This window comes from Coregonus lavaretus (assembly GCF_964263955.1).
Source record: "Coregonus lavaretus genome assembly, chromosome: 9".
In the NCBI taxonomy this organism is placed as follows: Eukaryota; Metazoa; Chordata; class Actinopteri; order Salmoniformes; family Salmonidae; genus Coregonus; species Coregonus lavaretus.
In genome coordinates, this window is record NC_139996.1 from 21,212,461 (window position 1) to 21,224,277 (window position 11,817).

The window sequence follows — 11,817 nt, forward strand, 5'->3', positions numbered from 1 at the left end:
GAAGTTTACTCAGAATATGTTAATAAATAAATCAGATAGTCTTACATTCAAAAAATCACTTTGTTTTTGGTCCATTGTTTTTGTTCCATTTCATTTAGTTTTTAAAGATCACATTTTACAGTAATTAAGTCATAAAAGAGAAAGTTTTGATTAATAAGTAGCATTAGGCTTACACGTTTGACAGGACTATAGATGTATATACTACATTGAGAGAATAATCATAATGAACAAAAAAGTAAAATAAAAAACGTATTAAGAACAAAACTTAAAGGTCCAATGCAGCTGTTTTTATCTCAATATCAAATCATTTCTGTGTAACTTTTATTGTGATTGTTTTAAATTAAAATGGTCAGAAATAAACAAAAATAGCTTCTTGGCAAAGAGCAATGTCTCAAGCAATAATTTTTCTAGGACTGTCTAGGAGTGGTCTGAGTGGGGAGGGGAAAACTGAAAACTAGCTGTTATTGGCAGAGGTTTGGAACTCTCTTTCTTATTGGTCTATTAAAGGCCCTGTGCAGTCAAATTTGATTTTCCTGTGTTTAATACACTGAGTGCACAAAAGATTATGAGCACCTGCTCTTTCCATGACAAACTGCCAGGTGAATCCAGGTGAAAGCAATGATCCCTTATTGATGTCACTTGTTAAATCCACTTCAATCAGTGTAGATGAAGGGGAGGAGACAGGTTAACTCTTAAATGTAATGGCAAAAATGTAGATTTCCGCCTAAATAGACGTAACTGCTATTCATGTGTAATTTCATGATTCTGACATGCAAAAACATGGTATATTTGGAAAGAAGACATCAGGGAGATTATGAGGACATGATCAGAAGATATATAGGAGTTACATAGTTGAAGAATACACAAGATCAAGCACACACAAAATAACTTTTTTTATTTTGAAAGTCATCTTTCATTGACAAGCTATGAGTGAATTATTGATGACTAGAGCTGGAAACACATCAGATGGCTTCCACAACATGTGAACAATATCAGAAAAATAAAATGGGATTGATGGACCTAACAACTAGAAATGGGCAGATGTTTTAGTAAGTGGTGTCAGGTGTGGTCACGGGACATTTCCAAGTGTCCCTAAACCTCTCCAAAGTGGCATATGTCTGTAAATTAGATAATTCCAGTGCTATTACATATTTACAATCCCTAAATGCTATTTGTTCAGTATAAAAACACAATTTCTACCATATCAACCTCACGCAAACTTTGTGATGGTGTTATGGGGTATCCAGGGTACATTCAAGTGTCCTTTCATCCTCTCCGAAGTGTCCAAATGTGGTAATCGCACTGTTTTTGCACACTGGGTGTGCCTAAAAGTTATTGTTCACTATAAAAACTAAATTTCAACAACACCAAACTCTCTCAAACATTGTGGTGGTGTCGGGGTACATACAGGGGATATGGATGCCTACAGTGCGTAAGCAGACATCATATTTTTGATGCGCAAAGATAGTCACTCGGTGGACATTCGATGTTGCCATTAAGTCATACATCATCAGATAACATTGGCAATAGGCTAGATTTGTTCCTACCAACCTAAGGATACATGTGATACCCCCCAATGTAGCTATAGCTTAAACACAGACCAAATTGAAGCTTACCTTGTAAGATGTTTGCTGTTTGGTGAAAACGTTGTGTAAAATAAACATTTTGACTCTCGGGGCTGGTAATCAATAACGGTAGGTCACAGGCAGACAAATAAGATATCCTCATGATCTGTGGAGTCCCGGCTTTCGGTGTGTGTCAACGTATTCTGTGTTTATTTAGTTTATGCTTCACAACGCTAACCGGAATGTAGGTAGCAGCCATCTTGAAATGAGGTAATCGGCTCGGCCCAGTGTTGCCAACTCCTCAGTAAGGAAAGTAGCTATTGGCTGACCTAAAAGTCGCTAAATGACGTCATCACATCATTTGCATAATTGGCCATGTGCATGTAATTGTGATGGATGCTGTAGGAGAGAGGAATAACGTTGTGGGAGAGACAAAAAGTGAGTAAAAACACCCTACATTTACATCCCGCCCTGAATGTAAGCCAGAGCGGGATCAGCCAGCGGCGGCTTCCCGCATGCACGATTCATTTGCAGTCTGGACGCGGAGAGGTGAACATCTCCTGCTCTGACTGCAGCTGGGAGGGACTGCTGCACGAGGACTGGGCCGCCTATGAGTGCTTTGGGACGGGGGTGGGGCCCAGGGTGGGGCCCACGGCAGCACCCGCTGCTCGTTGAGAAAAGTAAGAACGATACGTGCTTTCACGTCAGTCTCCAAAAGTCTCCAATAACACCAGAAAAAGTCGCTAAATTTGTCGCTATGATTTTTAAGCCTTGAGACAATTGAGACATGGATTGTGTATATGTGCCATTCAAAAGGTGAAATGTGCCTTTGAACGGGGTATGGTAGTAGGTGCCAGGCGCCCAGGTTTGAGTGTGTCAAGAGATGCAACACTGCTGGGTTTTTCATGCTCAACAGTTTAATGCGTGTATCAAGAATGGTCCACCACCCAAAGGACATCCAGCCAACTTGACACAACTGTGGGAAGCATTGGAGTCAACATGGTTCAGCATCCCTGTGGAACGCTTTCGACACCTTGTAGAGTCAATGCCCCAATGAATTGAAGCTGTTCTGAGGGCAAAGGGGAGTGCAACTCAATATTAGGAAGTTGTTCCTAATGTTTTGTGCACTAAGTGTATATATTTCCACACTATGAGGTTGGAATAATACTCTGAAATTGTGAAAATTATGATGATGCCCTTTTAGTGTAAGTGCTGCCGGCCAAATGACACCAGGCAGGCCAAAACTCTATTCCACCAAAACAGGCTGAAATTTCAGGTCTTTTCAAACAACTCTTCCACTAAAAATGTTCACAATTTCACAGTATTATTCTAACCTCATAGTGTGTAAATGTATATATAACACAGGAAAATCACGTTGACTGCATGGGACGCAATATCCTGACAGATGATTCCAAACCAACCCCAAACCCAGGATAGAGGGGTTCAGTGAATGTTTTATGCACTCTGTGGAGGAGGGTCACTTTTTTAGAAACGCTGTAGAAGGACAGAGTTCCTGCCTTGTAGTCCAGGTACACTCCTACTCTGGAGGTGCAACGGGATCGTATTTTAGTCTTAACATTATCATGAAGGAAAGAACAACTGGTGGGAGAGCATTCTAAACTCCAAGACTGATCATTACCTCCAAACCTACACTCATTACCCTCTCCTTTCCTCCCAAGAGCCACATATGAGACTGCCACAGCAATCCAGCCTCGAAGTTCAGCCTCCCAGTAGCAGTTTCCAGATAAACCCTCTCTACACAGCACTTGGTCATAGTGGGTAAATCTGTCTGGATGATCAGGATAGGCTTGAGTCTCCCCTTCACTCCATGTCACCTTGCTGTTCTTCTCAGACAGATGCAGTGTTCCACATGCTGTGTTAGGATCCACTGTGAGTTGGCAGGGATCTGAGAGAGTTGAAAAAAATTATAATATATATACACTACCGGTCAAAAGTTTTAGAACACCTACTCTTTCAAGGGTTTTTCTTTATTTTTACTATTGTCTACATTGTAGAATAATAGTGAAGACATCAAAACTATAAAATAACACATATGGAATCATGTAGTAACCAAAAAAGTGTTAAACAAATGTGAGATTCTTCAAATAGCCACCCTTTGCCTTGATGACAGCTTTGCACACTCTTGGCACTCTCTCAACCAGCTTCACCTGGAATGCTTTTCCAACAGTCTTGAAGGAGTTCCCTCATATGCTGAGCACTTGTTGGCTGCTTTTCCTTCACTCTGCGGTCCAACTCATCCCAAACCATCTCAATTTGGTTGAGGTCGGGGGATTGTGGAGGCCAGGTCATCTGATGCAGCACTCAATCACTCTCCTTCTTGGTAAAATAGCCCTTACACAGCCTGGAGGTGTGTTGGGTCATTGTCTTGTTGAAAAACACATGATAGTCCCACTAAGCCCAAACCAGATGGGATGGCATATCGCTAAAGAATGCTGTGGTAGCCATGCTGGTTAAGTGTGCCTTGAATTCTAAATAAATCATAGACAGTGTCACCAGCAAAGCACCCCACACCATAACACCTCCTCCTCCATGCTTTACGGTGGGAAATACACATGTGGAGATCATCCGCTCACTCACACCGCGTCTCACAAAGCACAGACAGTGTCACCAGCAAAGCACCCCACACCATAACACCTCCTCCTCCATGCTTTACGGTGGGAAATACACATGTGGAGATCATCCGTTCACCCACACCGCGTCTCACAAAGACACGGCGGTTGGAACCAAAAATCTCCAATTTGGACTCCAGACCAAAGGACAAGTTTCCTCCGGTCTAATGTCCATTGCTCGTGTTTCTTGGCCCAAGCAAGTCTCTTATTATTATTGGTGTCCTTTAGTAGTGGTTTATTTGCAGCAATTCGACCATGAAGGCCTGATTCACACTGCCTCCTCTGAACAGTTGATGTTGAGATGTGTCTCTTACTTGAACTATGTGAAGCATTTATTTGGGCTGCAATTTCTGAGGCTGGTAACTCTAATGAACTTATCCTCTGCAGCAGAGGTAACTCTGGGTCTTCCATTCCTGTGGCGGTCCTCATGAGAGCCAGTTTCATCATAGTGCTTGATGGTTTTGCGACTGCACTTGAAGAAACTTTCTAAGTTCTTGAAATGTTCCGTATTGACTAACCTTCATGTCTTAAAGTAATGATGGACTGTTGTTTCTCTTTGCTTATTTGAGGTGTTCTTGCCATAATATGGACTTGGTCTTTTACCAAATAGGGCTATCTTCTGTATACCCACATTACCTTGTCACAACACAACTGATTGGCTCAAACGCATTAAGAATGAAAGAAATTCCATAAATGTACTTTTAACAAGGCACACCTGTTAATTGAAATGCATTCCAGGTGACTACCTCATGAAGCTGGTTGAGAGAATGCCAAGAGTGTGCAAAGCTGTCATAATAATAATCATCATCATCATCAAGGCAAAGGGTGGCTATTTGAAGAACCTCAAATATAACATATTTTGATTTTTTTAACACTTTTTTGGTTACTACATGATTCCATATGTGTTATTTCATAGTTTATGTCATCTTCACTATTATTCTACAATGTAGAAAATTGTAAAAATAAAGACAAATCCTTGAATGAGTAGGTGTTCTAAAACTTTTGACCGCTAGTGTATATATATATATATATATATATATATATATATACTTACATTGTGTGTGTGTGTGTGTGTGTGTGTGCGTGTGTGTGTGTGTAGGTGCATGCGTAGGTGCACGTGTGCTCATGATGTGGGCAGTATGAGAAACATACTGTGACTCACATTCTAAGAACTCCTCTCTGGTCTTGGGCTCCAGAGGTCGAACAATTTGCACTTTCATCACTATGGACACACAAACGTACGAAATGTAACTACTACTCAGTCATTTCTTGTGTGATCTTCATAAAAACATAGGCCTACTCTTTGCCTTACCATTTTCAGACATCTTGACTATTTCCTCCTTGCAGATATCATCCAGTTGCACTTTCAGTCCAGAAACCAATTTCTTCACACGTTCAAAAGAAATGTGTGGATTGAAAGAGGGGCTGGGTAGGGCCTCAGAACCAGGAGGGACGGCGAGTGACTGGAAACTCTACAGTGGAAACAGACAATAAAATAACTAAGAAGTCTAGAGACAGTTTCACTTAGATGGCAACTTAGGAACTATGTGTACAGTGTAGGTACGAAGGCATTGATGTCACCTGAAGGAAATGGATGTGATCCTCTGTGTTTGATAGCTGCTCGAGCTCAGCATCTCTCCTCTTCATCTCAGCGACTTCCCGATCTAGCCGCACCAGGAGTCCCTGAACCCGACTCACTGCAATCTTCTCCTGAGCTCTGATCAGCTCCTTCACCTCAGAACGCCTTCGCTCAATGGAGCGGATCAGCTCAATAAAGATCCTATCACTTTCATCCACTGTCACCTGTGCAGAGCGCTGTTAAGGTAGAGAAAATAGGGTGTATTTCAACCAGCCACTCACCTCTCACCAGGACCCCAGAAAGCTTGTTCCCAACTGGGTCTCAGTGGGATTGGAATGTGGCCCACTGCTCCTTATTGGGCTCCTCACTGATTGACTGCAGGGTCAGGAGAGCCCTGACTGACATGTTAGTGGCCAAGTGCCCTGGAACAAGCTTCGGCTGGTAAAGACTAGACCCCAAAAGATTTGCAGATGCTCCATACAAATTGGTTAGATATAGAGAGTAGTAGAATAAATAGACAAAACTCACCGTGAGTGTTTTCATAGCCTGCCTAAGCTCCTGTACCTCCTTCTCCATCTCCTGGATTCTCTGCTGGTACTGCTGCTGTATTTTCCCCAACTGTTTCTGTGTAGATGACAAATCATATTCCACTAGTTTAATTTGTGATTGTAGCTAGGTTTCCATCCAATTGGCGACAGATTTTCATGTGAATATAAAAAAAAATCTGCATAAAAACAATATGCTAATTTTCCCACCAGAAATGTTTCCATCAAATTGATTTGTTGCAGATAAAAGGCTGTGCGTGATGACAGTGCCCATAAAAATACCCTTTGCGGTTAAATTCCCATGTACCGAATAAAAAATAAAAAGTGAAATGGGTTTCTATCGCATTTTCAACTCTACTTATGGTTTTCTCACAAGAACATGTTGCGTTATATAGAGCACATATAAACTCAACTGCGTTTATTTTCAGCAAACTTAACATGTGTAAATATTTGTATGAACATAACAAGATTTAACAACTGAGACATAAACTGAACAAGTTCCACAGACATGTGACTAACAGAAATTGAATAATGTGTCCCTGAACAAAGGGGGGGTCAAAAGTAACAGTCAGTATCTGGTGTGGCCACCAGCTGCATTAAGTACTGCAGTGCATCTCCTCCTCATGGACTGCACCAGATTTGCCAGTTCTTGCTGTGAGATGTTACCCCACTCTTCCACCAAGGGGGAATGGCCCTAGCCCTCACCCTCCGATCCAACAGGTCCCAGACGTGCTCAATGGGATTGAGATCCGGGCTCTTCGCTGACCATGGCAGCACAGAACGAGCAGTATGGCTGGTGGCATTGTCATGCTGGAGGGTCATGTCAGGATGAGCCTGCAGGAAGGGTACCACATGAGGGAGGAGGATGTCTTCCCTGTAACGCACAGCGTTGAGATTGCCTGCAATGACAAAAAGCTCAGTCCGATGATGCTGTGACACACCGCCCCAGACCATGACAGACCCTCCACCTCCAAATCGATCCCGCTCCAGAGTACAGGCCTCGGTGTAACGCTCATTCCTTCGACGATAAACGCGAATCCGACCATCACCCCTGGTGAGACAAAACCGCGACTCGTCAGTGAAGAGCACTTTTTGCCAGTCTTGTATGGTCCAGCGACGGTGGGTTTGTGCCCATAGGCGACGTTGTTGCCGGTGACGTCTGGTGAGGACCTGCCTTACAACAGGCCTTCAAGCCCTCAGTCCAGCCTCTCTCAGCCTATTGCGGACAGTCTGAGCACTGATGGAGGGATTGTGCGTTCCTGGTGTAACTCGGGCAGTTGTTGTTAGCATCCTGTACCTGTCCCGCAGGTGTGATGTTCGGATGTACCGATCCTGTGCAGGTGTTGTTACACATGGTCTGCCACTGTGAGGACGATCAGCTGTCCGTCCTGTCTCCCTGTAGCGCTGTCTTAGGCGCCTCACAGTACGGACATTGCAATTTATTGCCCTGGCCACATCTGCAGTCCTCATGCCTCCTTGCAGCATGCCTAAGGCACGTTCACGCAGATGAGCAGGGACCCTGGGCATCTTTCTTTTGGTGTTTTTCAGAGTCATTAGAAAGGCCTCTTTAGTGTCCTAAGTTTTCATAACTGTGACCTTAATTGCCTACTGTCTGTAAGCTGTTATTGTCTTAACGACCGTTCCACAGGTGCATGTTCATTCATTGTTTATGGTTCATTGAACAAGCTTGGGAAACAGTGTTTAAACCATTTCCAATGAAGATCCGTGAAGTTATTTTAAGTTTTACAAATTATCTTTGAAAGACAGGGTCCTGAAAAAGAGACTTTTCTTTTTTTGCTGAGTTTATATATAATAATATAAATAATATGCCATTTAGCAGACGCTTTTATCCAAAGCGACTTACAGTCATGCGTGCATACATTTTTGTGTATGGGTGGTCCCGGGGATCGAACCCACTACCTTGGCGTTACAAGTGCCGTGCTCTACCAGCTGAGCTAGAGGACCACATAACCTGCATGAGATTATTAAGGCCTGTCATTACATGTTTTATCCGACATGTGGGCCTACTTCACTCGCATATTAAGGTTGGATGAAAACCTGGTTTATAGACAGATTTTAATGCGAATATTCTAAAATCCGCATAAAGAAAAATGCAAATTTTCCCTCCAGTGGTTTCCACCAAACTGACTTGTTGCGGAGAAAAATCAGACCGTGATGACGTAGTGCACACAAAATGTAATTTTTCGCTTACATTTTCGTGTACCGAATAAAAATCTAACGTTTAATGTGTTTCCATCACATTTTCAACTCTACCGATATTTTTGTCACAATAACTGTTGCGCTAAATAGCAAACGTGCCTACTCTTGTCTTGGCACATGTACTCTAGTCTTGGTACATGCGCTCTAGCCAACAGCTCCTGCAGGTAGGCTACTTCTTCTTCTCCTTCTTCGATGGGGTTTATCGGTGGTTGGCAACCAACGATATGGTGCATTACCACCACCTACTGTACTTCAGTGTGGGCCAGAGACAGGGAGAAACGAAATCCTTCCTACCAGGCCCAATGATCTTAAAAAAGATAACAAAATATTTGAGACTATACTTTTATAATTAATTTCCTGTATTCCCTTCTCCCTCATACTAGATCTCAGCCTCTCTCTTTTCCTCTGATACTGCCCACACTGTAGCAATACATGCTCCACGGTCTCTGTTTCCTGGCAATAATCACACTTTCCTGTTGGATGCTTTCCTATCACATTTAAAGTCTTATTCAACCTTGACTATTTGCATTGCCCCACCCACCGACATTTTACGCTGCTGCTACTACTCTGTTTATTATTTTACATTTTACATTTACATTTTAGTAGACGCTCAGAGCGACTTACAGTTAGTGAGTGCATACATTTTTCATACTGGCCCCCCGTGGGAATCGAACCCACAACAAATGTAATGTGACTTGTTTATCAAGTGTTCTGCCTTGCGATAATAAATATCATAAAATAATTAACAAACAAAAAACCTCCAAACTTGCTTCTCTTTCTTCTCCATCACCATCTCCTCCCATCTCTGACCCAGTCACAGCACAGCCGAACCGCTGCCACACCAAGTAAAGTTTAATTGTTTATCAACAATTGATACCAGAGCTCCGATCAACCCACGTTACGTCTCAACCATCTCTACCGTTCCCAGCTGACTCCAATGGCTGACTTTCCTCAAATAATTATGCCGCGTTCATGTGCTAGTCCTGGAAGAAGGCTAGTCTACATGATGAGATTATTATGGATAAGAGCGATAATATTTGTATTTGTCAAAAGGCAGTCAAGACATGTCGCCAGAAAAATAAGTTTAATGTTGTCAACTTAAAAGCAAATTAAAGAATGTTTAAATTCAGCATGTGGGAGCGGCTTGTAGGAGCGCCCTGTAAAATGGAAGTCCTAACTGGGAGGAATTGGTTGAATATATATTTCTGCTGTATCAATATTCCCTTAGACATCATAACTTTTTCAGGTCTTAAATGGCACTTAACTGTTAATCTTCAAATCTATCAAAAAGCGAGACTATTTCTAAGGTGATTTTAATTTGATGATATCTACACCCTCTGTTATATTCAAAGTACAGTATTTGTAAAGTGATTTGTATCTAGAGAACATTCCATACCTGTCTGTCAGTCCTTTCTGCTGCAGCTGACACCGTTTCATGGCCTTTATGTTCATCCATCACACACAGCAGACAGATACACTGCTGATCAGTACAGCAGTAAACCTCCAGCAGTTTGTCATGGTGAGGGCAGATCTTCTCCTGTAGTTGTGTGGAGGCTTCGACCAGCTTGTGCTTCTTAAAGGCAAGCGAGTCATAGTGAGGCTGGAGATGAGTCGCACAGTATGAGACAAGACACACCAGACAGTACTTGACAGCTTTGAGTTTTCTCCCAGTGCAGACATCACACTCCACATCTTCAGGTCCAGCGTAACAGTGAGCAGGAGAAGCTTGGGGTCCTGTCCTCTTCAGTTTCTTCACCACTTCAACCAAGACAGTGCTCCTGTTCAGAACAGGCCTTGGGGTGAAGGTATGTCTGCACTGGGGACAGCTGTAGACTCCTTTCAGATCATCCTGATCCCAGCAGCTGTTGATACAACCCATACAGTAGCTATGCCCACAATGTATAGTAACTGGATCCTTTAGTAGATCCAAGCATATTGAACAAAATAACAGATCTTGGTCTTTTAAAATGGCCTCTGCCATTTTGTTGCATGCAGACACAGCCTGAGCAGCATGCTATCTGAGATCACTTTCGTTTTCCTTGAATTGAGAGGTGGGAGTGGCAACATTTATGGCGCTGTTTGTGTGCTCAGAATCTGAAGGGGATTTTGGTCCTGAATAAAGGCCAGAATGAGAAATCACAAAAAGATTACTGATATTTTAACAGAAAGAGATTTCAAAGTTCCAGGTAAAGAACTGTAGCCTTTCCATAGATATGTTTTAAATAAATACATTACCAGTATGACCATACATCATTTGTTTTTGTTTCATGTTTTATTGAGGAGACAAGTGAGCCTAGGTGGCAGTCTGTTTCTGGTCTCTTGTCAACTCCTTATATGGAATTGTTTAGCCCAACCGGTCGCTATTATTCCTTTTACGTCGTCATCTGCGTCTATATATACTAATATTTGTGTCTGTGCCATTATTGCGTCGGTGCCATCATGGGCAACGGCATTTTAAAGTAGTCAAATGTTTTCTTATTCATTGGCTGATTGCTCCCAACTCCTAGGAATCCCCACCCAGTTGACTACTTTTAAATGGTGGAAGCCCTCGATGGCAATATCCATGCTAAAACTGGTTATATCCATGATGAGTCCTCTATCTAACTCAGCGTCCAACTGAAACGTATACAGCTGGCTATATACTTGTGTCCCCCGGTGACCGGCTCATACATAAAACATCCTCCATTCAGTCTGCAAGGGCGTCGGTTTCCTCCTTAACTAACTTTAATGGTGAGCCACCACAAAAAAAAGGGGAAGATTTTCCACCACCATAATAGAGTGGCTAATGCTACTTCCTGATGTTCAGACGATCAGGTTGCAGTAGTTTGTTGTGGGCGGAACGCAGTGTGCATAGCCTGCGGCTGTGTGAACCCCATGTATCACTCTGAATAAACAAATACTGTGCCTTTGAATATTTTTTTCTGGTTATGCAACTACAATACAGGCTGGATGTCTAAACAAAGTCAATTCTGAATATCAATAGATTTTTAGATTCATTCTCATCAATGACAACATGCTAGAATTGAGTTATCACTCATCGAAGTCTGGTATCCGGGGTAATCTGGTTAATGATTATATGATTAAGTGGCTCTTTCCTTGTAGAATGTTGACAGCTGTATAGAACACATTGTATTGCTAAAATGCTCAAATTTAGCTTAATAGCTACACCAACACAGGATAAACTTTATCCTTCATGCTGGCCCTGACCAAACCGGTAAATTGCCCCTCAGTATAGCTGCACTTCTCCACATTGCCAGATGTATAGTCTTCTCCCCTTT

General features: G+C 42.3%; 1 protein-coding gene across 1 annotated transcript; it reads right to left on the minus strand.

Annotated features, from left to right (window-relative positions):
- Window positions 1–364: 364 nt before the first annotated feature.
- On the minus strand, window positions 365–11,361 carry LOC311135473 (tripartite motif-containing protein 16-like). The gene is made up of 7 exons (XM_084169446.1): window positions 10,775–11,361; window positions 9,936–10,651; window positions 6,303–6,398; window positions 5,777–6,010; window positions 5,508–5,667; window positions 5,358–5,417; window positions 365–3,471 (listed from the first exon to the last, which is right to left on the minus strand). The coding sequence occupies exons 2-7, from the start codon at window positions 10,518–10,520 to the stop codon at window positions 2,936–2,938; spliced, it is 1,671 nt and encodes a 556-aa protein (XP_084025572.1). The 5' UTR covers window positions 10,521–10,651; window positions 10,775–11,361; the 3' UTR covers window positions 365–2,935.
- Window positions 11,362–11,817: the final 456 nt, after the last annotated feature.

Bases quoted from the DNA above. Each gene is read 5' to 3' on its own strand.
- LOC311135473 (XM_084169446.1), bottom strand. From the start codon at position 10,520: ATGGCAGAGGCCATTTTAAAAGACCAAGATCTGTTATTTTGTTCAATA. The intron at 6,011-6,302 runs GTGAGTTTTGTC...CTACCTTAACAG, and splicing joins AGGCTATGAAAACACTCACG to CGCTCTGCACAGGTGACAGT. The intron at 5,418-5,507 runs GTAAGGCAAAGA...GTGTGTCCATAG, and splicing joins AGTCAAGATGTCTGAAAATG to TGATGAAAGTGCAAATTGTT.